Source organism: Eubalaena glacialis, chromosome 7 (genome assembly GCF_028564815.1).
Source record: "Eubalaena glacialis isolate mEubGla1 chromosome 7, mEubGla1.1.hap2.+ XY, whole genome shotgun sequence".
Lineage (NCBI taxonomy): Eukaryota > Metazoa > Chordata > Mammalia > Artiodactyla > Balaenidae > Eubalaena > Eubalaena glacialis.
In genome coordinates, this window is record NC_083722.1 from 76,700,982 (window position 1) to 76,726,139 (window position 25,158).

The 25,158-nt window shown below is 41.9% G+C and overlaps 5 protein-coding genes and 4 non-coding genes across 33 annotated transcripts in view; 6 read left to right on the forward strand and 3 right to left on the reverse strand.

Moving 5' to 3' along the window:
* PBRM1 (polybromo 1) overlaps positions 1-159 on the reverse strand; it is a 105,889-nt gene extending 105,730 nt beyond the window's left edge. For 12 of the 16 annotated variants that reach the window (XM_061196963.1, XM_061196959.1, XM_061196958.1 and 9 more), the window contains exon 1: positions 26-105. The gene's annotated coding sequence lies outside the window, so the exon portion shown is untranslated. Of the gene's footprint in view, positions 1-25 lie in introns of all 16 variants that reach the window. The other 4 variants (XM_061196967.1, XM_061196965.1, XM_061196964.1 and 1 more) reach the window with 2 other exon arrangements.
* On the forward strand, positions 159-7,789 carry GNL3 (G protein nucleolar 3). The gene is made up of 15 exons (XM_061196969.1): positions 159-397; positions 1,604-1,662; positions 2,057-2,194; positions 2,315-2,428; positions 2,518-2,598; positions 3,667-3,799; positions 4,943-5,055; positions 5,308-5,425; positions 5,716-5,803; positions 6,329-6,503; positions 6,617-6,759; positions 6,842-6,975; positions 7,067-7,248; positions 7,526-7,592; positions 7,684-7,789. The coding sequence occupies exons 1-15, from the start codon at positions 385-387 to the stop codon at positions 7,767-7,769; spliced, it is 1,644 nt and encodes a 547-aa protein (XP_061052952.1). The 5' UTR covers positions 159-384; the 3' UTR covers positions 7,770-7,789.
* LOC133095827 (small nucleolar RNA SNORD19) lies at positions 3,841-3,917 on the forward strand. The gene has a single exon (XR_009701688.1). It is a non-coding gene; the product is annotated as a small nucleolar RNA SNORD19 (small nucleolar RNA).
* LOC133095833 (small nucleolar RNA SNORD19B) lies at positions 5,100-5,181 on the forward strand. The gene has a single exon (XR_009701693.1). It is a non-coding gene; the product is annotated as a small nucleolar RNA SNORD19B (small nucleolar RNA).
* LOC133095828 (small nucleolar RNA SNORD19) lies at positions 5,557-5,632 on the forward strand. Its single transcript, XR_009701689.1, has one exon. It is a non-coding gene; the product is annotated as a small nucleolar RNA SNORD19 (small nucleolar RNA).
* LOC133095829 (small nucleolar RNA SNORD69) lies at positions 6,196-6,272 on the forward strand. Its single transcript, XR_009701690.1, has one exon. It is a non-coding gene; the product is annotated as a small nucleolar RNA SNORD69 (small nucleolar RNA).
* Positions 7,790-8,020: 231 nt separating the features above from the next.
* GLT8D1 (glycosyltransferase 8 domain containing 1) lies at positions 8,021-18,945 on the reverse strand. 5 transcript variants are annotated; one of them, XM_061196974.1, is made up of 10 exons: positions 18,799-18,945; positions 13,825-13,849; positions 13,644-13,742; positions 11,571-11,784; positions 10,040-10,157; positions 9,732-9,816; positions 9,460-9,572; positions 8,934-9,100; positions 8,700-8,812; positions 8,021-8,554 (listed from the first exon to the last, which is right to left on the reverse strand). In XM_061196974.1, exons 2-10 carry the CDS (start codon positions 13,838-13,840, stop codon positions 8,364-8,366), a joined length of 1,116 nt encoding a protein of 371 aa, XP_061052957.1. In that variant the 5' UTR covers positions 13,841-13,849; positions 18,799-18,945; the 3' UTR covers positions 8,021-8,363. The 5 variants fall into 5 exon arrangements, with proteins under 5 accessions (XP_061052957.1, XP_061052954.1, XP_061052955.1 ...); XM_061196971.1 differs by having other exon boundaries at positions 13,825-13,878; positions 18,453-18,945; XM_061196972.1 differs by lacking the exon at positions 18,799-18,945 and adding an exon at positions 17,947-18,517 and having other exon boundaries at positions 13,825-13,878.
* SPCS1 (signal peptidase complex subunit 1) lies at positions 18,770-20,708 on the forward strand. Its single transcript, XM_061196978.1, has 4 exons — positions 18,770-19,161; positions 19,517-19,576; positions 19,664-19,750; positions 20,226-20,708. The coding sequence occupies exons 1-4, from the start codon at positions 19,126-19,128 to the stop codon at positions 20,349-20,351; spliced, it is 309 nt and encodes a 102-aa protein (XP_061052961.1). The 5' UTR covers positions 18,770-19,125; the 3' UTR covers positions 20,352-20,708.
* A 3,455-nt stretch (positions 20,709-24,163) lies between these two features.
* NEK4 (NIMA related kinase 4) overlaps positions 24,164-25,158 on the reverse strand; it is a 36,232-nt gene continuing 35,237 nt past the window's right edge. For 2 of the 6 annotated variants that reach the window (XM_061196982.1, XM_061196980.1), the window contains exon 14: positions 24,275-24,472. In XM_061196982.1, coding sequence (XP_061052965.1) covers positions 24,380-24,472 — 93 coding nt within the window. In that variant the 3' untranslated portion in view covers positions 24,275-24,379. Of the gene's footprint in view, positions 24,473-25,158 lie in introns of all 6 variants that reach the window. The other 4 variants (XM_061196984.1, XM_061196985.1, XM_061196979.1 and 1 more) reach the window with 4 other exon arrangements.

The following is a 25,158-nucleotide window of genomic DNA, read 5'->3' on the forward strand; positions in this document are numbered from 1 at the left end:
CCGCCCGCCCCGGGCCCGGCCTTACCCAGCCGCTCCGCCGCCTGCAGCCCCGGCCGCGGTCACCGACCGCCGCGCCCCGCCCCGTGGCCGCCACGGCTGCTGCTATTGCTCCTCCGGCCGCTGCCGTCGCTCCAGCACCCGCCGCCCGCACCGCCCTCACCCCTCCCGGTGCCGCCGCAAAACCAGCCCCGCGGCCGCCAAGCGAACCTGGCTCCGCGCGACACTGCGTGCGCGCGCACGAGGGTAGGCGGCGGCGCGCTTTACGGCGGCAGCGTGGGTGCGTGACGCTCGCCCGTGGTCTCAGTTCGCACGTGGCGCCTGCGGAGGCACTTTGTGGCTGTGAGCGCCGGTGCAACTGCGGGCGCAGCCCTTCCGACTTACAGTATGAAGCGGCCGAGTGAGTGTGGTCAGGGGGCGGGCTTGGAGGGCCCTCTGTGTCTAATGGTCGACGAACCCACCAGGGCGCTCCTCTGCGGCTTGGTCTCTGGGGGAATGGAGGGCCGGCGGGGAGGCCGTAGCCCTGATCCTGCCTAGAACTGAGGGTTGGACGGCCCCACGTGAATCGCGGGCCTGTGGTGCAGAAAGAAGGCTGGGCCCCAAGGGTGAAGGTCGGGCCAGAGTCTCGTGAGGACCCGGTCAGTGTCTGAGCCAGGTTTCAGGCGCAGCGTTTTCCCTCGTGCGGCCACGTTTGATCCGGCCCTGGTGAGATCTGAGAGCCGCCTCTCAAACCCACTGTTAGCTCCTCCTTTGTGATTCGTGCTATTTGACAAGAAGTGGCTGTATTTTTGGATCTTATACGCTCCTGTGTGCTATCCCAGTCTAATCTGGGAAGAGTGGGAGCGGGGAAGTTGGTCTCTACAACGGATCTGTTGAATCAGAGTCTTTGGGACTTGAGTGGTCCGTGTTTATTTTTACCACACACCCCACGATTCTTTTTTTTTTTTTAATTCATTTATTTATTTTTAGTTTTGGCTGCGTTGGGTCTTCGTTGCTGCGCGCGGGCTTTCTCTAGTTGTGGCGATTGGGGGCTACTCTTCATTGCGGTGCGCGGGCTTCTCATTGCGGTGGCTTCTCTTGTTGCGGAGCACGGGCTCTAGGCGTGCGGGCTTCAGTAGTTGTGGCTCGCGGGCTCTAGAGCGCAGGCTCAGCAGTTGTGGCGCACGGGCTTAGTTGCTCAGCGGCATGTGGGATCTTCCCGGACCAGGGCTCGAACCCGTGTCCCCTGCATTGGCAGGCGGATTCTGAACCACTGTGCCATCAGGGAACTTCCCCACAAGATTCTTAAATTAGGTTTCAGAGCCAGTTAATTACTTAACGCAAATATGGATGTGACCCTAGAGCGCAGTCATCAGAAACTAAAAGTGATCATTTGTGGATAAAGTGGATTTTAAAAAACCGTAAATAGGGCTTCCCTGGTGGCTCAAGAGAAGCCACCGGAATGAGAAGCCCGCGCACCATAACGAAGAGTAGCCCCCGCTCACCACAATTAGAGAAAGCCCATGCGCAGCAGTGAGGACCCAACGCAGCCAAAAATAAATAAATAAAATAAATTAAAAAGGAAACAGTAAATAAATTAACTCTTTTATGATATGTTGCTTTGCAGAGTTAAAGAAAGCAAGTAAACGCATGACCTGCCGTAAGCGGTATAAAATCCAAAAAAAGGTAAGTCTTGTTTTTGGAAGAGTGGTACCAAGTATAATGCTAAACTGATTTCTGCCCCACCCCTCCTCCACAAAGAGGTCTGGATTAATATTAGTATGATTTCACCTCAAGAAACAGAGGTTGGATAGACTATGACACAAGCTCTTAAGCATCAGAAGTAATTCAGTGTTAAGAGTCTGCAAATTTTGATCAATATGGTAACAATTGCTGTAAAAAGAATCTCCTGGTGACATTTTCTTGCTGTTTCTTACATAAGTATGTGTGTTCTCTGCATTGTTACAGTTAAAGTTCTATGTTTCTAGGTCATTTTACAGATACAAGTAAACTGCAGCCAGATTGGTTACTCACATGATTTTTGTTCAGTATTTTTGTTAATCAAATTTTATTATGATAGGTTCGAGAGCACCATCGAAAATTGAGGAAAGAGGCTAAAAAACGGGGTCGAAAGAAGCCTAGGAAAGACCCAGGAGTTCCAAACAGTGCTCCTTTTAAGGAGGCTCTTCTTCGGGAAGCTGAGCTAAGGAAACAACGGGTAAAATGCATTAGCTAAAATGTTCAACAAGTGATGTGTGGGTGTGTGTATTTTTTTCAAAGTAAAGTTACAATATCAGGTCACTTTGGCTCTCCCATTTCTCTTGTGGCTTGAACACAGCTTGAAGAACTGAAACAGCAGCAGAAACTTGACAGGCAGAAGGAACAGGACAAGAAAAGAAGACTTGAAACTGACCCTGCTGTTGAGCTATCTAACATGGAACCTGTGAAAGAGGTATGATTACAGTCATGAAAAATGGAGAAATAGGTTACATCTACTGACCTACTAATTTTGTTTCCTTTCCCCTTGTCTTTATCCCCTAGGAATTTGGGCAATGCAAAGCTAAGAAAGCCAAGTCAAGCAAACAGAATCCGAAGAGGCTGTATTGTCAGGAACTTAAAAAGGTATCATAGTTTAGGTTAGTGTCTAAAAGTGGTAATGAGATTTAAAAGACTAGAATTTTTTTTTTCTTTCTCTTCTGACACCAACCTTGTAGAGGTGGAAGTAGAGTTCTCTTGAGCAGGAAGAATTCTTCAGCAAGTTGGCTTACTCTGATATGTTTAACTGAAGGAAATATTCTTATGGTTTTAATTTTTTACATGGGAACAGTTCCCCATAAGTATGATTTACAGAAGTGGCATTTTGTGATAAAATAACATGTTGACACAGTGGCTTTTTAAATAGAAGGAAATACTTCAGAGGAGCAGTACAGAAGTAAGAGTCTCTAAAGTACTCTGCTGAAACCTAAGTGAAGGAGGTCAAGGGGATGTTTTGGTGTAGCACTGCCATCCCCAACACCTGTTTTCCTAAGCTCACTCCCTCCTGTGAATAGACCCTGACTGTGTTTCTCAGCAGCTCTTGGCAGGGCCACAAAGGTCTTTCAAACTACATAACTCAGAATGGGAAGATTATATATTTAGATAGTTGGGAATGTTTCCACTCTTGAAATCCACTTTGATCAGAGGCCACTGAACAAACCTATGTCCTACTGTCATGTAAGAAATAAACATGTGAACATCATTCACACCAAAGTGAAGATATGAGATTCAACTCTGGGGCTTCCCTGGTGGCGCAGTGGTTAGGAATCTGCCTGCCAATGCAGGTTACACGGGTTCTGAGCCCTGGTCCTGGAAGATCCCACGTGCCAAGGGAGTATTTAAGCCTGTGTGCCACAACTACTGAAGCCCGTGCGCCTACAGCCCACGCTCCGCAACTAGAGAAGCCACTGCAGTGGGAAGCCCGCACACCGCAATGAAGAGTAGCCCCTGCTCGCTGCAACTAGAGAAAGCCCACATGCAGCAACGAAGACCCAATGCAGCCAAAAAAAATAAATGAATAAATGAAAAAAAAAATTTTTTTTAAGAGATTCAACTCTGAGCTCACCCTGTTGCAAAGTAGACAACGCCAGTGTACTTATGTGGAGGGTGGTGCCAGAGCAAGGGATGCTGTTCTGATAGCTTCTGCTTTGACAGGTGATTGAAGCCTCAGATGTTGTGCTGGAAGTGTTGGATGCCAGAGATCCTCTTGGTTGCAGGTGTCCCCAGGTAGAAGAAGCCATTGTCAAGGGTGGACAGAAAAAGCTGGTACTTGTATTAAATAAATCAGGTAGGCGAAAACATTGCTCTTTATGTTCCATATGTACTAGTGAGGTATGAGGAAAACATCTGAACAGTCTGATTGTCTCTGAAGACTGATAAGATCCAACTCTGACCTCAACAAAACCAGTGCATATGCATGAGCTTTTGTTGCCAAAGACAGTGCTGGGCAGTGGGGTGGAAATTTTTTTTTCCCCTTATTATATTATATTTTAGTTTAGTTTATTTACTTATTTATTTATTCATTGCTGTGTTGGGTCTTCGTTGCTGTGTGTGGGCTTTCTCTAGTTGTGGCAAGCGGGGGCTGCTCTTCATTGCAGTGTGCAGGCTTCTCATTGCGTGGCTTCTCTTGTTGCGGAGCACGGGCTCTCGGCATGTGGGCTTCAGTAGTTGTGGCACGTGGGCTTAGTAGTTGTGGTGCACGGGCTCAGTTGCTCTGCGACATGTGGGATCTTCCCGGACCAGGGCTCAAATCCGTGTCCCCTGCATTGGCAGGCGGATTCTTAACCACTGCACCACCAGGGAGGTCCTGGAGATGTTTTCTAGAAGCGAGTTAACTGGTTTGTACTGTTCTTTTGCTATTCATTACTTAACCACCTTGTCTTATTTAAGAGTGTAAGCTTTTATACTCAGCTTACTGTGTAGTATATTTCACGTAGGAAATGATGACAGAGTGCCACATTCTCCACACCTGCACAATGTCGACATGTGGCACTATTTAGGTGAGACATGATTATGTATCTGGGTTTGAGCAGCAGGGACAGAAACACCCAGAAACAGAAACCTGTGAAACAGAAAGTAAGGATGGGATCTAAAATTACAGTTGGGGGTCAGTAAACATGGCTGCTACCTGATAGTAAATTCTGGAAACATAGCCCTAAGGTTAGTACGGTAATATTCTAGAGGTTGACTTATTCCTGAAAGGATGAGCAGTGCAGAGGGGAATTAAAGAAATACAGAGGTGTACATACTGAACTCTGTTAACCAGAAGCATGGTAGGGAGCTGACCCTCTCCCCATCTTCTAGTTCAGATACTTTTGAAAAAACTGGGAAAAGGCAAACCTGAATGAAATCCATAGTTTACTAGACTTTGCAAATTCATCTCAACAAAATGACCAAATTGGAACAGTGTTTTATTCCTAATCCCTATCAGATTTGGTACCAAAGGAGAATTTGGAGAACTGGCTAAGTTATTTGACGAAGGAATTGCCAACAGTGGTGTTCAAAGCCTCAACAAATCTGAAGGACAAAGGGAAGAGAATCAAGGTACCCTTAATTTAGTGGTGGGAAATGTGTTTCTTTCATCTTTCAGATGGGTGAAATATGATGAGTGTACAAAATCTTGATTAAAAAATGAAAACTTGTAAGATCCAACTCTGATTTCATCCAGGGATAATCTGAAAGGCAATGGAATGTGGTGATTTTAATAGATGGGCTCTGGAGCCAGATTGCTTGGGTTTTGTCTGGTGGGTTGTCAGAAGTAGTTAAACTAATTATTTAGAATTTTAACTTGTGAAGGTAAAGAAGAAAGCTGCTCCATTCAAAAGTGAAGTCTGTGTTGGAAAAGAAGGCCTTTGGAAGCTTCTTGGAGGTTTTCAGGAGACTTATGGCAAAGCCATTCACATTGGGGTAATTGGTGAGTTTCAGTTCAACATATTTTATGTCTTATCTCAGTAAGTGCAACTCGGCACTATAGGTAATGTTAGCTTCTAAGAGCTCTGGTTTATTTGAATTAATAATCTTTTCCTGCCCTTTCATTACCTGTGCAAGAAATGAAGATGCTAAGAGTAGTCTTAGTGTTGAAGTGAAGACGCTCAGATCCAACTCTGATCTTGCTCTAAACAGGCAGGGATAAAATAAGGGAGTGGAGATTTTATGATTACCAGCATATAATGCCTTTTGTATCTGTGGATTTTCCATTTGTAGGTTTCCCAAATGTGGGGAAAAGCAGCATCATCAATAGCTTAAAACAAGAACGGATATGCAATGTTGGTGTATCCATGGGACTTACAAGGTAAATTGAGTTCCATAATTGCAATATTTCATTATAGATAAGTATGATTTTGTTTATTTTAAGGGAGACAGTTTTCTATTTCTATTTACTCAACTTTCTATTCAGTGAAAGGAAGAGGGTTAAGCCAGTGTTAGGCTTGGGAAGAATTGATTAGAGTAGAATAGTTGCCCACAATCTAGTTTGAAAGACGAGCAAATAGATTCATAGAAGGAAAAGCTGCCTTAGAGGAAGTGATGTTTGAACCTGAACTTGAAATGAATAGAAGTCTGCCAGGTAGAAGAGGGGAGATACGACAGAGGAAACAGCATGTGTTTAGGTCAATATGTATGTAAGCTATAACACGTAGTGTTTTGTCTTTAGAAGAGGAGGGTGTGCTGTTACGGTTTTAGATAAACATGAAGCAAATGATGATAAAGTGGATCTGACAGACTGTGCTGAGTTTGTTCAATCCAACCCTGAGCTTCGTTGTGTCTCTTGGCCTTTAGGAAAACCAGTGCCCGTCAGTTACCATCTTTCTTGTTTCAGGTGCATGCAGGTTGTCCCCTTGGACAAACAAATCACAATCATAGATAGTCCAAGTTTCATCGTGTCTCCACTTAACTCTGCTATTGCACTCGCTCTGAGAAGTCCAGCAAGTATTGAGGTAGTAAAACCAATGGAGGCTGCTAGCGCCATCCTGTCCCATGCTGATGCTCGACAGGTAAAAAGAATCCCCTTCCCTTGAGCTCCATCTTGGATTTCATCATAAGCATTTTTTTTTTTAACATCTGTACTATATCAGATAGATGAGTTTGTTTTTCTTTTTTTAATAAGGTAGTGCTGAAATATACTGTCCCAGACTTTAAGAATTCTCTGGAATTTTTTACTTCATTTGCTCAGAGAAGAGGACTGCACCAAAAAGGTGGAAGCCCAAATGTAGAAGGTGCTGCCAAACTGCTGTGGTCTGAGTGGACAGGGTAAGGCTTCTTTCTGTTGGCTTTTTGATGACCACACAGAATAAAGGAACTGATTTTTGACAAACTTTATTTTTAATACCAGTGCCTCCTTAAGTTACTTTTGCCATCCCCCTACATCCTGGACTCCTCCACATTTTAACGAGAGCATTGTGACAGACATGAAATGGGGCTTTAATCTGGAAGAACTGGAAAAGAACAATGCACACAGCATACGAGGTAAGCACGGCTTGTGTTTACCTACTGTCTTCATAAGCTGACAGGCCAATAAAGGTCTCATCTGTTTACATGGGCTGTTTACCTTTCCTAGCCATCAGGGGCCCTCGTTTAGCCAGTAGCCTCCTTTTCCAATCATCGGGTCTGACAAATGGAGTGATAGAGGAAAAGGACATACCTGAAGAATTGCCGAAACAGAAAGAACGGAAGCAGGAGGAGGGGGGGGACTATGAAGATGTCAACACTGACCAGGAATGTGTTGAAGAAGAAGGTGATGTAAGTATGTTGTGCATGAGTTGTTTAAGCTGAAGTAAGTTTTCTAGCATTACAATGTACAACAGAGGGGAAGGGGCTGAAGGAAGAAATAGAAATTAAATATTTCATGACTTTAAAAAGCCTCGTACAATTTAGAAGTTTAAGGCTTGCAATCATTAGTCTTGATTTTGTGCATCCATTAATGTGTACCTCCAGAGACTTTTTCTGGGTATGTAATTAACTTGGATTAATGAGCACACAAGGGCTTACTAACAAACACTGTTTCTCTGTCCCACAGGAAAAGAGCTCAGACATGTCCCCTGCAGAAGAGGCCTGCGAGGCACTGCCTGAGGACTCTCAAGCAGGTGAGTTGGGTGGAGGGATCTTCTAACAAAGCAGTACAGTAGCTTTTATTTTTGTTTTTAAACAAACACCTCATTTTTCTTTCCAATATAGATAAGCAGTCTGCACCATCTTTCATCTTGGATAAAATGACTGAAGAGGAAGATGATGCTTATGATTTCAGTACAGATTATGTATAATAGAACTTTCTCCTTCTATAATGGTGTTTTGTTGTTGGTTTTTAACATTGTGAGCAGACTGCTAAGCTGTTCTCTGCGTGTGATGTACCGGTTTGTTACAGTATGACATAAGCTGTGTAAATTTTGTGAATGTGTATATAATGATATATTCATTTTAAAAATCAGGCAACTTAGAAAGTGTCTAAGTTCTATAAAAAGATAACTCATCTCTTAAACAGTGAGTGGGTAGAAGTAAAGTTAAAACAGATATCTTATTGAAAAATGTAGTTTTTACTTTATTTACAGATTCGGCCACAGGTCACAAAATTAAAACCAAGCAGCTGTGTTGAACTAGCTGTACCAGCCGTATCTTAAGTCCATTCACCTCTGGTCGTTCAGCACTGTCAGTAAGCAAACTCTTGGTAAGGCAGATGGAGGCATATTTATAGTCTGTCTGGGAAGCTGACTGCCACATGGGGCAGTTTGTCCTCTTTACCCAGCTGAAATGTCCCTTGTCCCTTTGTTGCTGCAAACAGGCATTGAAACCTAGCAAGTGTTACTTCCCACACATACTTTCTTCCAGGATTTCCTGAGAAATGCTTATAGCATACTTATTTACTTTATATTTGAGATCTCCACATGTCTTCGGATTAGGCTGAATTTGCCTGTTGGGTCCGGAATATACCATTTTTCCCAGACATCAGTGTATGAAGCAGTTCTTCCCCATGGCTTAAAGTGCCCATTCCAGTGGAGTAGCTTGGCAGCCTTAACAAACTGGGGTGAATATCGTTTTCCAGCACTGGAACCTTACATTTAGGAAAAAAGAGCCAAATGACTGTACTAGTCAGACACAAGACTGCAGGAAACTTAAGGGAAACAATATATTCCACCCCTGAGGGTGGTCCTTTAGACACTTTATTAGCTTAGGCCCTTGGTTAATTATCTACTTACCAAGGTGGCGAACATTCCACATAGGGTCGATGGTGGAGTGCTGTTGATAAAATACGATCAGCAGGGGTGGTGTTGTGATGCTGCCAGCCAGTGTTCTACTGTACAGCCCTTCTCTTGGTGGGACAGATAACAAATGAAAGCTGTTAGTAAAGAATCCTGACTAATTCCTGTTAGTGAAGACCACCAGGGTTGAAATAACAAGAGTTTTCACAGCTAGGCCAGTTACATACTTACTCTACATTGAGTTTCATCCATTTTTCCAGCTGGTTAGTTATATTCTGTCTTTTCCATTCTGTCAAGTTTGCAACAAAAACTCCAGGATTAAATGAGCAGGTGCTGGCTTTCATGGAAAGCTTACGAATTCTTTCCTTTTTATAGTCAAGATATCCAATGTAATTGTACTAAAAACACAATTGGGATATATAGTATGTTTAGTGCTTCAAACAATAATTTGATAACTGTTCTGCTTACTTACGACTTCTCATTATTAGCAAAGGGCTCTACATAAAGCAAATAAAAGTGACACTTGGGATTGCAAGTTAGACAACAGGAACCTAAACATTAAGCCAGATGTTCAAGGAGAATTAGGTTGTCTAATCCGTGAACCAATCTAGGAAAGCAGCCTTGAGTTTTGGGATGAAATAATTGGTGAATAAAATGTAGCTAAAGATTTAGAATTCCCTGATTTTGCTGCCTCTCCCCATTGACATGAATTATAGGGAGTGGAGTGTCTATTCACGAGGTCTAATAAGTAATTTACCTGGTTCCCTGCTCCACGGATGACAACTTTAGTAGAGGATGAATCACAATCTTCTGAAAATGCAGCTGCATGTCCTGGTTTCAGTGGTGTATTGTACAGGGCAAGAATATCACCTGAAACAGATAAGGTTTAAGATTTACACTGGAAGTTGCCCCAGGATTCCCTATTCCTCCCACTTCTTAGGATGGCCTTTTATAGGATATCATAAATAAGACAACCACTACCGCCCACACTGGACAGAGAGCAGCACTGATGGTGACATTCTTTAGTACCTTGCACAATTACATCATCGTCCATATATATGGCCTTCTTTGCGCTGGGAACCAGAATTGGCAAGTAGAACCTTGCAAAGGTTAACTGGAAAAGGAAAGAGGCATTGGCACAAGACTTGTCAGTGGCTGTGCTTTTGTTTATTAGAAACTCCCAGAATGCTCTCGGTATCCATGCAGAAGACAGCCAAAGGTCTCAGAACTTCCAGGTTTGGTTCCCAGGGAAGTACTAGTACTGTACCCACAGTTACCCAGGTATTCCAATCATTTCATAATACTACCAAGTACAAACAAGGATGCATGGAACTCACTGGTTTCATGGATTCCCCCTGGTCAGGATCCTCCTTTACTTTCCCTTCCAAAAGTTTAGTGTCAAAATTCACAATTTTGTACCTGATGCTTTTCAGGGTACTGCTGCTGAGCCAGGACCTGATGAAAATAAACCACTAAATATCAGTTTTAAGTAATCATGTCCCAACCCACAGCCATATCTCTGCTTTCCAATAAGACCATAATGCAAGAGAAATCCTGAGGACAAAATAGGTGTCTTCAAGCCCCTTCACCTCTGAGCTTTGGTTTCCTCATCTGCAGTGAGTTTACCCACTGAAGTCCCTTCCTGAACCAAGATTCCATGGTGATAGTGCACCCAAAGACTCATACTTTTGATCACTCTTCTGACACTAAAACTGCTGTAAAAAAAATTCATTATGGAATTGAGAAGATCCTTTCACCACATGGATCATTCAACATTTGTCCCTCCAAATACATCAGTGAAGAAAATGAGTCAAAGTATGATGGTAGTGAAAGCTAAGTTATCAACAAAGCTGGTAAATCAGTCTGTTAATCTACACTTATTAATTCACTGTGTTGGCTGAGTAATTCTACCTGAGTCTAAGGTACTGCCTGTAAGAAAAGTCAGTGTTCCCTAAAGAGGTACTGCACATTTTTCCTAGGCCCATTTCACATCAGCGTTTTGTGGATATAATGTTATTTCTGTAGTCTATTCTAATGCAATATTTCTTTCTACATTATTTTAGATGATTTCTTGAGTTTTTAAAGTGTGGAAAAATGATTTGTAACAACTTTCATGAACAACCATGGAGAAAGGTACAAGAACAGATATGTTTTAGAACTTTGACCACTATTAACCTGTTAGATAAAATGTTTCTTGGAATAAACTTTGTAAATCTTAATTCAAAGCATCTTTCAAAACACAGTTAAGACTATCCATCAGATTTTCTATTAATCACAACAGTTACAATAGTAAGGACCATTTACTGAGCGATTATTATGTGGTAGGTGTTTTCATATATTTTTTCATTTACTTGACACAACAATCCTCTAAGCTGGATATTTATACCCCGTACTTACAGATGAGTAAATGGGTTCCAAAGGGTTAGGTAATGTTCCCCACTATGGGCTGAAATTTGGATCAGTGTCTATGCTCACTTCACCATACTACCTTGCCATTGTTCCCATGTCCCTTCCCACTCTAGACCAGAACTACTCAAGAGCATGTTCTTGAAATAAGGAACTTGTAAGAGAATGTAAATCAACACCTTGCTTCCTTCATTGAGAAAGTCTTACTACCAAAAAAATATCCACTTAACTATGCATAGTAACGCAGTTGATTTACATCTTGGCACAGTTTTCTTACATATTTCTGCTATCATGGAGACATGTTTATGGTACAATCACATGGAAAAACAACATGCAGTTTACATGTGGTATAATAATTATATAGGAAAAATGTAAACATTGAAAAAAATAATACTGGATTGGCAGCTGGCCTGCTCTTAGAGCATCCCCTAGAAGCAGAATCATCAGGCAAGCCGAGCTCACCGGAGATGGTCTGCTGTACCGTTGAGTGTAACAATGTAGAAAATCACATTGGAGCGAGTGTTGTGCTGAATGCTGTTTATGGCTGCAATGGCCCCCCCAAGCCTATCTTCAGATGCAGCAATGACCACAGGAATCTCCTCTTGTCTCCCGTCTACCGCGTGTTGGGGAGCATTTGGGACAAAGTCTACAGGCTGAAGCCCCACAATTCCTGAATCTGCAAAGAACACACACAAAGAAGGTACTGTGATACAAACACAATCTCAAGAGCTTTTGATACAGAGCCCAAGACATGAAAAGAGGTAAGCTGAGAATTATGATACTTACACCTCATTCTGCCTCATTGTAATGTGAAGCATATAGCCCAGAAATTGTGTTTTCCTATATGTAACCAGGCCTTTGGAAAAGCATTTTTAAAAAATAGGCAGACAATTCTGATACATTACTGGTAGGAATATAACAATCTTTTTAGATTGTATTTGGGCAATTTGTATCAAGAGCCTTAAACAGGTACATGGCCTTTGACCCAATAATTCCCCTTGTGTCTCTTAAGGACAACATCTGAGAGGTAACCAAAAGTCACAATTTTATTTACAATTGTGAAAAACCTAGAAACAGACTAAAAAACAGTTTTTCAAACTGAATTGTATCCCACAAGTAGGCATGAAATCAATATAAGTGGATCGCAATCAGAATATGAGTAGGAAAACAGTTCCTGAATTGGAATAGAACAGTGACTTAGAAAAGAAAATATCAGAATGCATCACATACAGCAACTGCAAGTACTGTTTTGTAAACCTTCTTGCTTTTTATAATACGTTCATTTACTCATTCATCATGCAGTGAACACTGAGCGCCAGGCAATATCTAGGCACCGGGGTTACAGCCATGAATAAGATGGTCAAATCTTTACCATTGTATAGGGCAGATAGACAATAAATACATGTATGTGTCTGCTGTATGTAACACATTCATTATTGTGGGGTTGCCCTCAAAAAAATCTGAAAGTCATTGTACCAAAAGACTTTTTCCTATGGCAAAAAGTAAACTATGTGACATTAAATTTACATATGAAGTTTTGTCATGGTGACGTGCTTAGGATATAATTATGTGAAAAACCATGTCATGTGTAGTTTATATATAGTATAATCTCAACTGTATAGAAAAAAATACAGAGAAAAAAAACCTGTAAGGTACTAACACAAAATTTTAATAATTATCTCTAGGCAGTGAAATCATTTATTCAATGAATATTTAGTAAGCACCTCCTATGTACCAGCCACAACTGCCCTCATGGAGCTTGAATGCTATTTTCTTTTTTATATATGTTCCCACCAGAAGCATGCATTACTTTATGTAAATATGTATGTATAAAAATACACACACATATATACACTATTATAAAAACATGCTATCAGAGCACTCAGTGAAAGTTAAGGGAAAGCTATTAGTCTTTTCTTGCTCTGGTCAAGTACGGTGGGTGACAATCCAAAAATGATTTTTGACAAACACTGAAGCCTCAAACATCCCTCAATACCAAGGCAGAGCAGTATGAACAACTAATCTAAAATAACTGGCAGCGGAATTATACAATAGTGGTCTTTTAAATCAGTTGACAAGGCTTTGTGGTTTTGTTTTACTACTAAAGACCTGCTGATATGGTTTCATGTGTTAAAGCAGAGTAACAGGTAAAGTAACTAGACTGACACTCTAGTGAACAGAAGAGGCATCAAACACCAGCAACACTCCCCTGTCCCCACATTCTGAAGCCCTGCCCTACTGAAATGTCTGTAGATAACAGCCCACAGTGGCTCCTTTCTCCAAGGCCTCTGATTTGGTAAAAAGGAATCTTCTGTGAGATCAAACCCTCAGCAAACAACTGCCCAGCAAGGAGAAGGGGACAGGCTGCAAGAGCACAGTGAGTGCCACCTACCTTTCTCAAAGTCTTTAGTAGCTTCTATAAGGCCAAGAAGAAAGCCTTCTTTTCCTTGAATCTAGTGATGTAACTTAGAATGTGGGACACAGGGAATTCCAGGTCCTCAACACATGCCAAGGCATTAGTCAGGGTTCCCATACCTGAAACCTCGTTCCTCAGCAAACTGCTCAGGCCGAGGAAGTTATGGTGCAAAACCAGTAAGAAGAGAGCAACAGCCAGGACCAGGATGATAATATTTACTGAAACAGAGGAGAATGCCCATGTTACATCTCTTCACCTTTTGACCAGGTATAAAACAACATAACTGTAGAAAGGACGTACCTTTACGGAATGACATCTTTCTCTTCTGTCTTATATAAATATTAGTTATTAACCCTACGAAACAAAAACAAGCCCCCAAAGTCAGTAGGTACATTAGAATGGCCATCAAAATGCCTACACGCTTTTTTTTTTCTGGCTGTGTGCGGGCTTTCTCTAGCTGTGGCAAGCCAGGCTACTCTTCGTTGCGGTGCGCAGTCTTCTCATTGCTGTGTTTGTTGCGGAGCATGGGCTCTAGGCACGCAGGCTTTAGAGCGCAGGCTCAGTAGTTTTGGCACACAGGCTTAGTTGCTCTGCAGCATGGGGAATCTTCCTGGACCAGGGCTTGAACCCGTGTCCCCTGAATTGGCAGGCGGATTCTTAACCACTGCGCCACCAGAGAAGTCCCGCCTACACACTTTTATTCAGGTTGAAACAAGAAGTGCATACGGTGTTTTCTGCAAGAAACTCGTTTTGAATTAACAGTTTCCAAGAACCCAATTTGGGATCTGAATTTTTTACAGTAGTCATAATAATAAAATACTTCCAGTAACTTATAGCCTTGTATACCATATGCCACTAGGTGAAAAGCAAAAGAAATTCTACCAGGAGGAATACCTGGAGTCTAACCACTATGGAAATGTTTTCTGAATGAATTTCTACTTAAAATTCCTAATTAGACATGGACTTCAGTTGTCTATGATCAAGTAAACCAAGGTCAGCCTTGTTGGTACAAACATCCCTGTTCCAAGCTGTATTCCATTCATCTTTAACTGGAATTAAAGAAAAGAGAAAAAAGAACAGTTCCCAAATTCATTTAAACTATAGCAGAGGGACTTCCCTGGTGGCGCAGTGGTTAAGAATCCGCCTGTCAATGCAGGGGACACGGGTTCGAGCCCTGGTCGGGGAAGATCCCACATGCCACTGAGCAACTAAGCCCGTGCGCCGCAACTACTGAGCCTGTGCTCTAGAGCACGCGAGCCACAACTACTGAAGCCCGCACGCCTAGAGCCCGTGCTCCGCAACAAGAGAAGCCACCACAATGAGAAGCCCGCGCGCAGCAACAAAGACCCAACGCAGCCAAAAATAAATAAATTTATAAAAAAGAAAAAAAAACCTATAGCAGAGAAACAAAGTTACAAAAATTCACAAAATCTAATCTTGCTATCAAAAGTTTAGAGCTCTAGTCTCAAAAAATTAAAATCTGCTAAAAGAAAAAATTAGCTTCTTCTGGGGGCTTCCTATCTGTTGGTTAACTACCCATTTCTTATGAAAGTGGTGTCTAATACTGTCACTCTGCCTGTGGTTTGTGCTCCCCAGCTCATCTGAAGCCTTCACTTTTTCAAAACAAATAATTCAATGGAAACAAGACTGTAAGTGGGGCTAAATTAAACAATTAGGTTTCTACAACAATCTTTGGGTAATGTTTCATTAAAAACATTTTATACAGCCTGGATATTGTGATCCTACATTTGAGAACTTTACCCTTTTCTACTTCATCTTCCCCTGTGGGAGTACCTAACATTTACATAAAGGCTATTAATTTTACAAAGCACTTTCAAATATAGCATATTTCTAAAATCAAAGTCAGTTTGAATTAATTTCATCTTAAGTGAAGTGTGTGCCTATCAGGCACTTGATTTCTCAAGGCCTTTGAAAAGAAGAAGGGCTGTTTAAAAAACTGGGGATCACAGGCCAGATTACAAATTTGGGAGAACATAATTCAGACTCACAAAGAACAATCTAAAATACACACACACATTCTTTCTCGCTCACTCTCATTTCTTTCTAGAACAGTATATGTATATTATACCAACAAGCTTACTCTCTAAAGACTACACATCGTTATATACCCTGAGCCATGTGTCTCTAGCCATGTGTCTCTATCTCCTCTTGAGGACTGAGCCTTACCTATAGAAGGTGGCAGACTGGGGGCTGCTCAGACAGAGTTCTAACATCTGCCTGCTTGGAGCCAACTTCCACCAAGACTGGAGAAAACTATCTCACTTTAATAAATCTCATTTAGTTAATGGTATAAGGGCCAATGGTTTAGCTCAACAATGTCCACTAACAATTACTTACAGGTGGTATGTTAATTGAGAGGCACAAGTATTTTGTGCTATTCCAGCTAGCTAGAAGAAAAACACAATCCCAGCAGGTATTTGATGTACTTAAGTAGATTCGCATGGCAGAAACCACCTACTCCTAAAACTTCCACAGTTATCTACATGCAAAATGCTGATTATTATGGAGTGTGTCTGATCCATATATCCTTTCCTGGTGCAATTCCTGGTAATGGAATTCACTGATCTGGTTAGAAAGAATTCTCAAAACAAAACTGTATGTACATCCCGGATGTGCAATATTGGCTATATTTTTGCAAGAGTACACAACTGTGTACAATTCGATCAGTAATATTCAATTGTTCACTATGAAAAGTAGTATTTTGTTTAGAAATTATAAGACCTTCACATTCCCAAATCATTCACAATACACACACATAGCAGGCATTCCCAGAAATATGGGTGAAGAAACCTTAGGGGGCAAGAACACTTTATGTTTTCTAACTTGCTAGCTACCTGCAATAGTACCCACATCTCAGTGGCCTTTTCTGCTTTTCTTTCTACTGCTATATATTCCCAAGGAAGGCCATTCCACTCATGCTCTGCAACCTATCCTATAATTGTTTCCTTGGTGCAGCATCAGAAAACTCTTTCCCTCTCTGCTGGATCACACACTTAGCAGCATTAATTACCATGCTCTGGTATCTTCCAGTTAATTAAAAAATAAAAAAGACACCACTGGGGGCTTCCCTGGTGGCGCAGTGGTTGGGAGTCTGCCTGCCAGTGCAGGGGACACGGGTTCGGGCCCTGGTCTGGGAAGATCCCACATGCCGTGGAGCGACTGGGACCGTGAGCCACAATTGCTGAGCCTGCGCGTCTGGAGCCTGCGCTCCGCAACGAGAGGCCGCGATAGTGAGAGGCCCGCGCACCGCGATGAAGAGTGGTCCCCGCTTGCCACAACTAGAGAAAGCCCTCGCACAGAAACGAAGACCCAACACAGCCATAAATAAATAAATAAAAGAACGTGAATTTCTTAAGAAAAAAAAACACCACTTCCCATATCCCAGCAGACCCACAGACCTATTTCTCTGTTCACTCTCACTCTAAAAGCTTGAAAGGATTTAAAGTTTCCAGCTCCACTTTCTCTCCTCTTGTCCTCTATCCTACTTCAACCAGACTGCTGGCTCTACTCCATTCAAAGTGGCTTTGTCGAGGTCACAAAAGACCAAGGTCATCTTTCTGTCCTCTTACCCATCCCCTCAGAGGCCATCAAGAAAGTTCACCGCTCCCCCTCTTCAATTATGAAATTCTCTCATTTATTTGATTTGTTTATTTGTGTCTTCCCTGCTCTATGAGAACAGTGACCCCAGTGAAAAGCGTTTACTGGTGTATCCTTGCCATCTAAAACCGTGTCTGGTAAATGGTAATAGGTATGTGATATTTGTTGAATGGTCTTGTTAATCCAGGAGCAAGGCTGGTTCTCAGTTCTGAAAGGGAACACGATCTTTGATAATAATCATGAAAACAAATTCAAACACAAGAAAAGACATGGATTCCAATGGAGATCTCTCTGAAATTGAACCTGACACGCAATCTCCTTTTCCCATGATTATCTTTATACCTCAAATACCATAAAGTCTCTGCAGCAACTGCCACCCTGTGAAGTGCATTTAAAGAGGGATAACACAGAGGGATACATCTATTTCTGCATACAAGGGAAAGTCTGTTTAGTCTCTGCCAGACTGAAAGGTGGAAAAAGCACTAAGGATATACATCCACTTTCTCTACCTCTTCATCTGTCTAGCTCCTACTTGGCTTTCAGGAGTCAAGGGAGCCTCCCCCAAACCTCACATTCAGCTGCATCTCCCCTGAGCTCTCACATCTCCCGGGCTTCGCTACCCCAGAGTAAATCCGGCTTATATTTGTGGGGTTACGTGGCTGTCTCCCTTGACACACTCTGGGCTCTAGGAAGGCAAGCGCCTGGTGTTGGTCACGGCCATGTCCTTGGCCCAATTCATGGCACAAAAAAAGCTGCCGGGAATGTTTGCTGACTGCATGAGGGCGGCAGCCGCACACCACCTACCCTGGAGTGCCTAGAATCCCACCGCCTGTGACCCTGAGGCGCAACACAGCACAGAGGCCAGAGAGCCACTTGGGACCCACAGGCCCAGGTTTCCCAGAACAGATTATCTCCGGAACGTGGGTCTTCCACCTTGCTCAGAGTAACGGGGCAGGGCCTAAGCTTCTGAGATAGATGCCGGCCTTGAGAGGCAGTGCGAATCCTTTGCTGGCCTCTTACGGGAGGCCTGAGGCTGTGAAGACGCCAGTGAAGGCGCCGAGCAGCCTGGAGGGACAAACTGGAGACTCCCCGGGTGGGAGCTCTCTCCAACTGGTGCGAAGGGGCGGGCCAGGACCCGTCCCTCTCCGAGGGCATTCCCTTTCTCTGGATGATGGGTTCTGGGGTACTCCCCTCTAAATTCTGGGGGTCAATAACGTTTAGGGGTGTTTCGCAATGGGTGACGCTCCGGGGGTTCCCCCCACCCCCGCGGCCAGCCGTTTCCCTCGTACGCTCCCCACGGCCGCCCTTACCTGCAGCCCGAGGAGGAGGGGCCGCTGCCCACGCCCCGGCCCGCCCCGCCAGCTCAGCGCCCCCGCCGCAAGCCCCGGGGCCCAGCCCGCCGCCGGGCCGCCCGCGTCCCCTGCACTCCGGACCGAGCCCGCCTGCCCACTAGCTCCGCGGCCGCCGCGCAGTCCCGCAGTCCCGCAGCCCCCCGCCCGTTAGCCGCTCGGTCCGCAAAACCGTCGCGCGGAGCAGGCGCCGCCGGGCAGCCCGACCGCTGGGGTCCTCGCCGAGAAATGTCCATCGCCATGGAGACGGGGCGCGCGCAGGCCGCCGTTAAGCCGCGAAGGCACAGCCAAGGACAGTTTGGGGGACCTGGACCGCCCTCGGCACCCAACAGCACTGACGGCGAACCCTTCACGGGCGCGTGATGCCTCGGCTCGGCTGCCACCGTCAGCATCTCGGCCCTTGCGGAGAGGGCGCCGGCCTACAGCCAGCTCCGAAAGCGCTGGTCGCCTAGCCAGGGCACGGGGCGGGGCCTCGGGCCGACCGGGTTTGTGGGAGACATCCGCTTCCGGGGCCGCGGCCATCGCGACCCTCGGCTCGACAGGCCCGCAGAGCTGTACGCAGGAGCTGACCCCGGCCCCTACTGTCCCTGAGTCCCGGCCGCCTTCGCTCCGCCGCCCGCCTCCTGAGCCAGTCATGTTGGAGCATCTGAACTCCCTGCCCACGCAAATGGTGAGGGCGCTGCCCGCCTCGGCCCCAAGATTCCTACACGCCGCTCGCGAGCCTGGCAGCTCCGCAACCCTTGTCCGAGACCCACCCGGTGCAGCGCGGTTCCTACCCCGGATGGCTACTTTCTTCCCCGAAATGAATCTCCTGGGTCCCCTTCTCTCTTCCCGCGCGAGGATGCCCCAGTCCGGGTTCCGTGAGGATGCTTTAATTCCCCGGGAAACCCAGAATGTCATTCCTTTAAGTTCTTGGGGAAGCCCCATATATTGGGATCGCCCTGTGCCAAAGATGTGAGGCCAGGGCAGGAATGTACCTCTTCGGTGGTAGAACCAATTCCTGCTTTGCTCTCCTTCACCTCTAGGATTACAAGGGCCAGAAGCTAGCTGAACAGATGTTTCAGGGAATTATTCTTTTTTCTGCAGTAAGTATTGGTTTTGCATAATCTTCTCTCCCCACCCCCACCCCACCCCCAGCTTGACTGTATTTAATATACTTTCTTTGTCTTTAGATAGTTGGATTTATCTACGGGTACATGGCTGAACAGTTCGGGTGGACTGTCTATATAGTTATGGCGGGATTTGCTTTTTCGTGTTTGGTAAGAAATTTATGGGTGCTTGGATGTTAGTGGCAACTTAGGTTTTCTGAATTGGGTTGTTTTGGTTGGCCCTAGTAGTGAGAACCGGCACCATCGTTTCCCTCATCCTTCCCTTGCTATCATTGGAAAAGTAAATGCCAAATAGGATCAGATGAGGTTAAGTTACATAAAGCTCATTTCTTTTGGCAGGCGATCCAAGCAGTAATCTTAAAGTCGGACTAGACCTTAAGACCTTACAGTCTTCATATTGCTCCCTCCTCACCTTTCTTTTAGCTCTTAAAGCCATGTGTAAACAGTGAGGCTTGTTCTCACTTAACAGTATCTTGTCTGGGTGGTGGCACACAGTTTTCATAGGAATGTCAGTTTCATTTTTTTTAACCTTTAGCATAGGAGTCATTTGGGAACCAGGCATTATACATAATGCTTTTAAACTTTTAATGGCCATAATTGATGCATTTTCTCTGTTGTGACCCAGCTGACACTTCCTCCGTGGCCCATTTATCGCCGGCACCCCCTCAAGTGGTTACCTGTTCAAGACTCAGGCACAGAAGACAAGAAACCAGGGGAAAGAAAAATTAAGAGACATGCTAAAAATAATTGATTGGGGTTTTCATGATTGAGCTTTACTACTGCACCTGCTTTTGTTTCGTGTGACATGAGTTAAATTGTTTTCATATCCAAAACATGAGCTAAAAACACCTATGCTCAGCTGTGTACAGATTTTGTTCTCTCTATATTTCACTTCTCTGTTGGGTTTTGATTTATAAATATTTTAGACCTTCTCTTCACAATCTTCCTCTGAAATGGAGAACAGAAAACACAAGTATGCAAAGTTTCTTTCAGGTCTACAAAATAATGAAGAATAAAAGCCTCATAAATGATAATACAATTTAACTATCAGAGTTTTATAATTCATTATGAGTTGTCAGGCTGTTTTAATGTTTTCAAATAAAACTCACAGTGCAACTCAATGTCTAAAGAGTCTTTCGTTTATTGTTCTGCAAGCATGACTACTAGTAAAAGCCAAAATTAGAAGTTCGTGGTTCTGAAAGTGTAAGAACCATTTCTATTTTCTGAAGCTACAAGTTCCTAACATACTTTTTTTTTTTTTAACAACAGCAAGCACCTATAAAAAAACTTTTGCTTTATACATTTAACATCTTATTCAATGCATGATTCATATGTGATATCTTACAGCTATGAAATTTACCACAAATGTAAATTTGTGGTAAAGTAGTATCTTGGTACCACTAAAATAAGCCTATTGCCAAGCAGAAAACATTTAATCCAGGCTTTACCTAAGGTGGTTCAAAGTGGAAACCCATAAAACTGTAAATTCCTTTAAAATTTTCCAGAGGGCCGAAGAGAAAAATGTTCCAAAGGCCTTGTGGCAGGGATGGGAGTGGAAGGGTTATTACAGGTAATATTCTGTTTCTCAATACCAGGATATAGGACTTCCAAACTATGAGTTTAAAAAAAAGGGAGCAAAGACCTTAATATAGCAAAAGTCAGGAAAGGATTCTAAAAAAAGGGAAGAAAAATAAAAGATGGCAGAAACAAGAACAAGCATATCAATAAGTATAATAAATGTGAATATAAAGTTAAGAGGTCCCAATAGGGTTAAAAATCACGTCACCTCATGTTCTCAAAATGACACCCCAAGGTTGAAAACAGGAGCAAGGATATATTAGGCAGATGCAACCAAAAAGGAGTGGTAATAGTGAAAAAGAAATATTTAATATCAGAAAGCATTAAATGGGGCAAAGAGGGACATTTCATAGCTGTAAGATGTCACTTACGAATCATGCATTGAAAAAGATGTTAAATGTGTAAAGCAAAGATTCTTACATATACCGGAATTTGGCAAAGCTGCACTCTTGGTAGGAGACCAACACTCTACCTTTCAGATTTTGATAGATCAAGGCAATTAATATGAAGACTTTTGCACTTGTTCCACATACCTGGAACATCTTCCTTCGGATATACATGACTTGTCCTCTCCTTTCATTCAGGTTAGGTGACATTCAGATGTCACTGTAAAGAAGCATTTCCTACTACCCTGTCAAAGTACGGGTATGCCCCATCATTCTGTGTCTACTTCCATGGCATTTAATATATCTCAGTATATATTTGTTAATTGTCCTCCCTAGAATATAAGCTCCATGGGAACAGGAACCTCATTTTGCTCAGTGCTGTTTGCCTAGTACCTACAACAGTACATGACACATTATAGGCACTCAGTATTTACTGAATGAATGATACAGAGCTGTGCTGTCCAATATGGTACTACTAGTCATGTGTGTCTAAGTTTAATTAAAAATTGAGTTCCATTGCAAGAGCTCATCAGTGCAGATGTAAAACATTTCCAATATTTAGTAGAGAAGTGATTCTGCCTATGCATGAGAATTCACCTTTACTGAATGCACATAGGGCCATTCCAACGATGGATCATGTACTGAACTACAGGGAAAAACGACTCCAAGAAATAGGGGTTGTACAGGTCATATTCATTAACAACACTGCAGTGTAGCTGGAGCAAGGAGACAGAATTTCCTTGGCCTTCTAAAGATACGGAAATTTAGAAACTTTTAAAAGAAAAAATCATGGAATCTAAAAAAAAAAAAAAAAAGGTTCTGAAAATGCGAGGTGCAGGACAGGAATAAAGATGCAGACGTAGAGAATGGACTTGAGGACACGGGGAGGGGGAAGGGTAAGCTGGGACGAAGTGAGAGAGTGGCATGGACATACATACACTACCGAATGTAAAATAGATAGCTAGTGGGAAGTAGCCACATAGCACAGGGAGATCAGTTCAGTGCTTTGTGACCACCTAGAGGGGTGGGATAGGGAGGATGGGAGGGGAGACTCAAGAGGGAGGAGATACGGGGATATATGTATATGCATAGCTGATTCACTTTGTTATAAAGCAGAAACTAACACACCATTGTAAAGCAATTATACTCCAATAAAGATGTTAAAAAAATAAATAAGAATATTCAGTAAGTGAAAAAAAATAAAAGAGAAAATCAAAACCAGATTTACTATTTAGAAACTAACCTCAAAAAAAAAAAAAAAGTCTCAAATGTGGCCAAAGATATGTTGAGAGGGAAATTTATAGTCTTAAAAATGTGTTTTATAATTAAATAAGAAAGCTGAAAAATGATTAAGCACCCAAGAAAAAAGCACCACAAAATAACCAAAGAACAGTAGGATAAAAACTGAATGTTTAAACAAAAATATACAGAATGGTAATAAAAAAGGTATGGAGATTTTTTTTATTCTAAGAAAATAATATGTATAACTTTATACCAATAAGTTAGAAAACTTTAGTAGAACTGATGACTTTCCAGAAAGATGTGGATTTCTAAAACATGCAAGAAACGGTAAATAGCTCAGGAAGACCAACCATTTGCCAAAAATTTGTCCTCAGCTGAGCACTAGGACTAGATGGTTTTAGAGTTAAGTTGTTAAAAACCCTTCAAAATAAAGAAATTTCAGAAATTAGGCCATGAACCCGGGCCTAGCACCTGGCACATAGTAAAAACTAAATAAAAGTCTTTTATGTGGACTAGAAAGGGAACATTTTATTATTTTATGTGTGTGCATAATTTTCATAAAAGGTAAGACATATTTTTAACTGTAAAAATTGAAAATATTTCTGGAGTCATATTCATGTTTAGAGTCCCTCAAATGCAGAAGTTAAAATTTACTAATCAAAACTTTTATTTTATAAAAACTATTTGCTAGATGGGTATTGCCCCTTATTAAACAACTAATAAAATATGTGATATACAATTATACATTTAAAACATGGGAAGACAATATCTTGATGTATAAGAAGACAAATTTCAGTAGACAAATATGTCCAACATAACTAAAAGGATCTGGACTTTACTTAAAAACTGCTGAATTAGAAAAGGAATTAGCGTTTAAGGAATGTTTTTGCTGATGGAAAAATAAATCTTAAAAAGAAAAAGAAAAAAAAATCCAGTATGTAAAAACATATTGATTTACTAGCCCAAAATAACTCCTAGTTTCAATTCTTGTATACCCTGAATGAGGTCCATATTAAATGGAAATAAAATGTTAAACATCCATCAATATGCAAAAAAAGGAATTCAATGCTCAAGTACTATATATAATGCCATATCTTTAAATCTACTCCCAGAATTATAAAAAAAATAATTTATCAACTTCTACTTAAGGTTATTAACAGTAAAAAGTAGTATCACTGGATATATGTCATTTATTTCTCCTATTGCTTTCGTCACTATAGTATAATATAAAACTTCCAATCCAGTATGTTGTATCCCTGTATTCAAGCTAATAAGTACCTTAAAAAAAAATAGTTCTAGATATCAAGTTGGTTTAAGGCTCAGTAAACAGTAACCAAATAAACATTGTACAACAGATTTTCCCTCATAAAGAGAATAAGATAGCCAAAGGTTTTTTTCTTTTGTAATAAGCTTGCTTCATATTACTCTGTCCAATTTTTTTCTAGTAAAAAAAGGCCCAACAAAATACAAGGATGGTGAATGGCCTCCAGTCATTATTATAGGTTTGTTTGTTTTTGTTTACGCCAAAAACCTTTGAAAATAGTTTCATTCTGGCAGCAGATTAGGTAAATTATCAAAATTTTACATTATCTTCAAAAAATTTTAACTGGCGAGCTTTCACATTGTAAGTCACATACTTTTCACCCATGTGCTCCCGCAAAAGTACCTATTTGGGAAACATAAAAAAAAAAAAAAATCAGTATATAGTAGAAAAAAATATTTCCGTAACCTTAAAAGGGCTATTCTAAGCATGATACCAAGAGCAGAAACCTTATGGGAGAATACTAATAGTTCTGTTTACATAAAAATTTTAAATGTCAAGATACCAAAAAATAGTCATAAGAAATTAAAGAGCAAACAATAAACTAAGGAAAATATTTGCTACATGCCAAAGAATTAATACCATTAATGTATAAAGAGCTCTTAAAATCAATAAAACACAGCAATATTAAAATATTAGATTGTAAAGCAACTATACGCCAATAAAAATTAAAAAAAAAAAAAAAGCCACCAAACACCTGTTATCCTTATCAGAAACCTAGACATTCCATTGCATATCACACACGAAATGGAGAAAATAAATTAATTGAAGGCAAAATAAAACAGAATATTAGAATTGATAAAACAAAATCAATCCCATAGATAACTCAGTAAAGGCATTTACAAAATAATACAACCAATTAACATAAAATTCAAACTGACTAGTAATCAAAAAAAAAAAAAAAGAACTATTTGATACTCAAAGTATGTCTGTTGAAAGAAATGCCTGAAATTGAAATAACATTTAATAATATGTTAAACAGATGTCATGCACTTCCTGATACAATGAACTGAGAAGGACACAACATCACC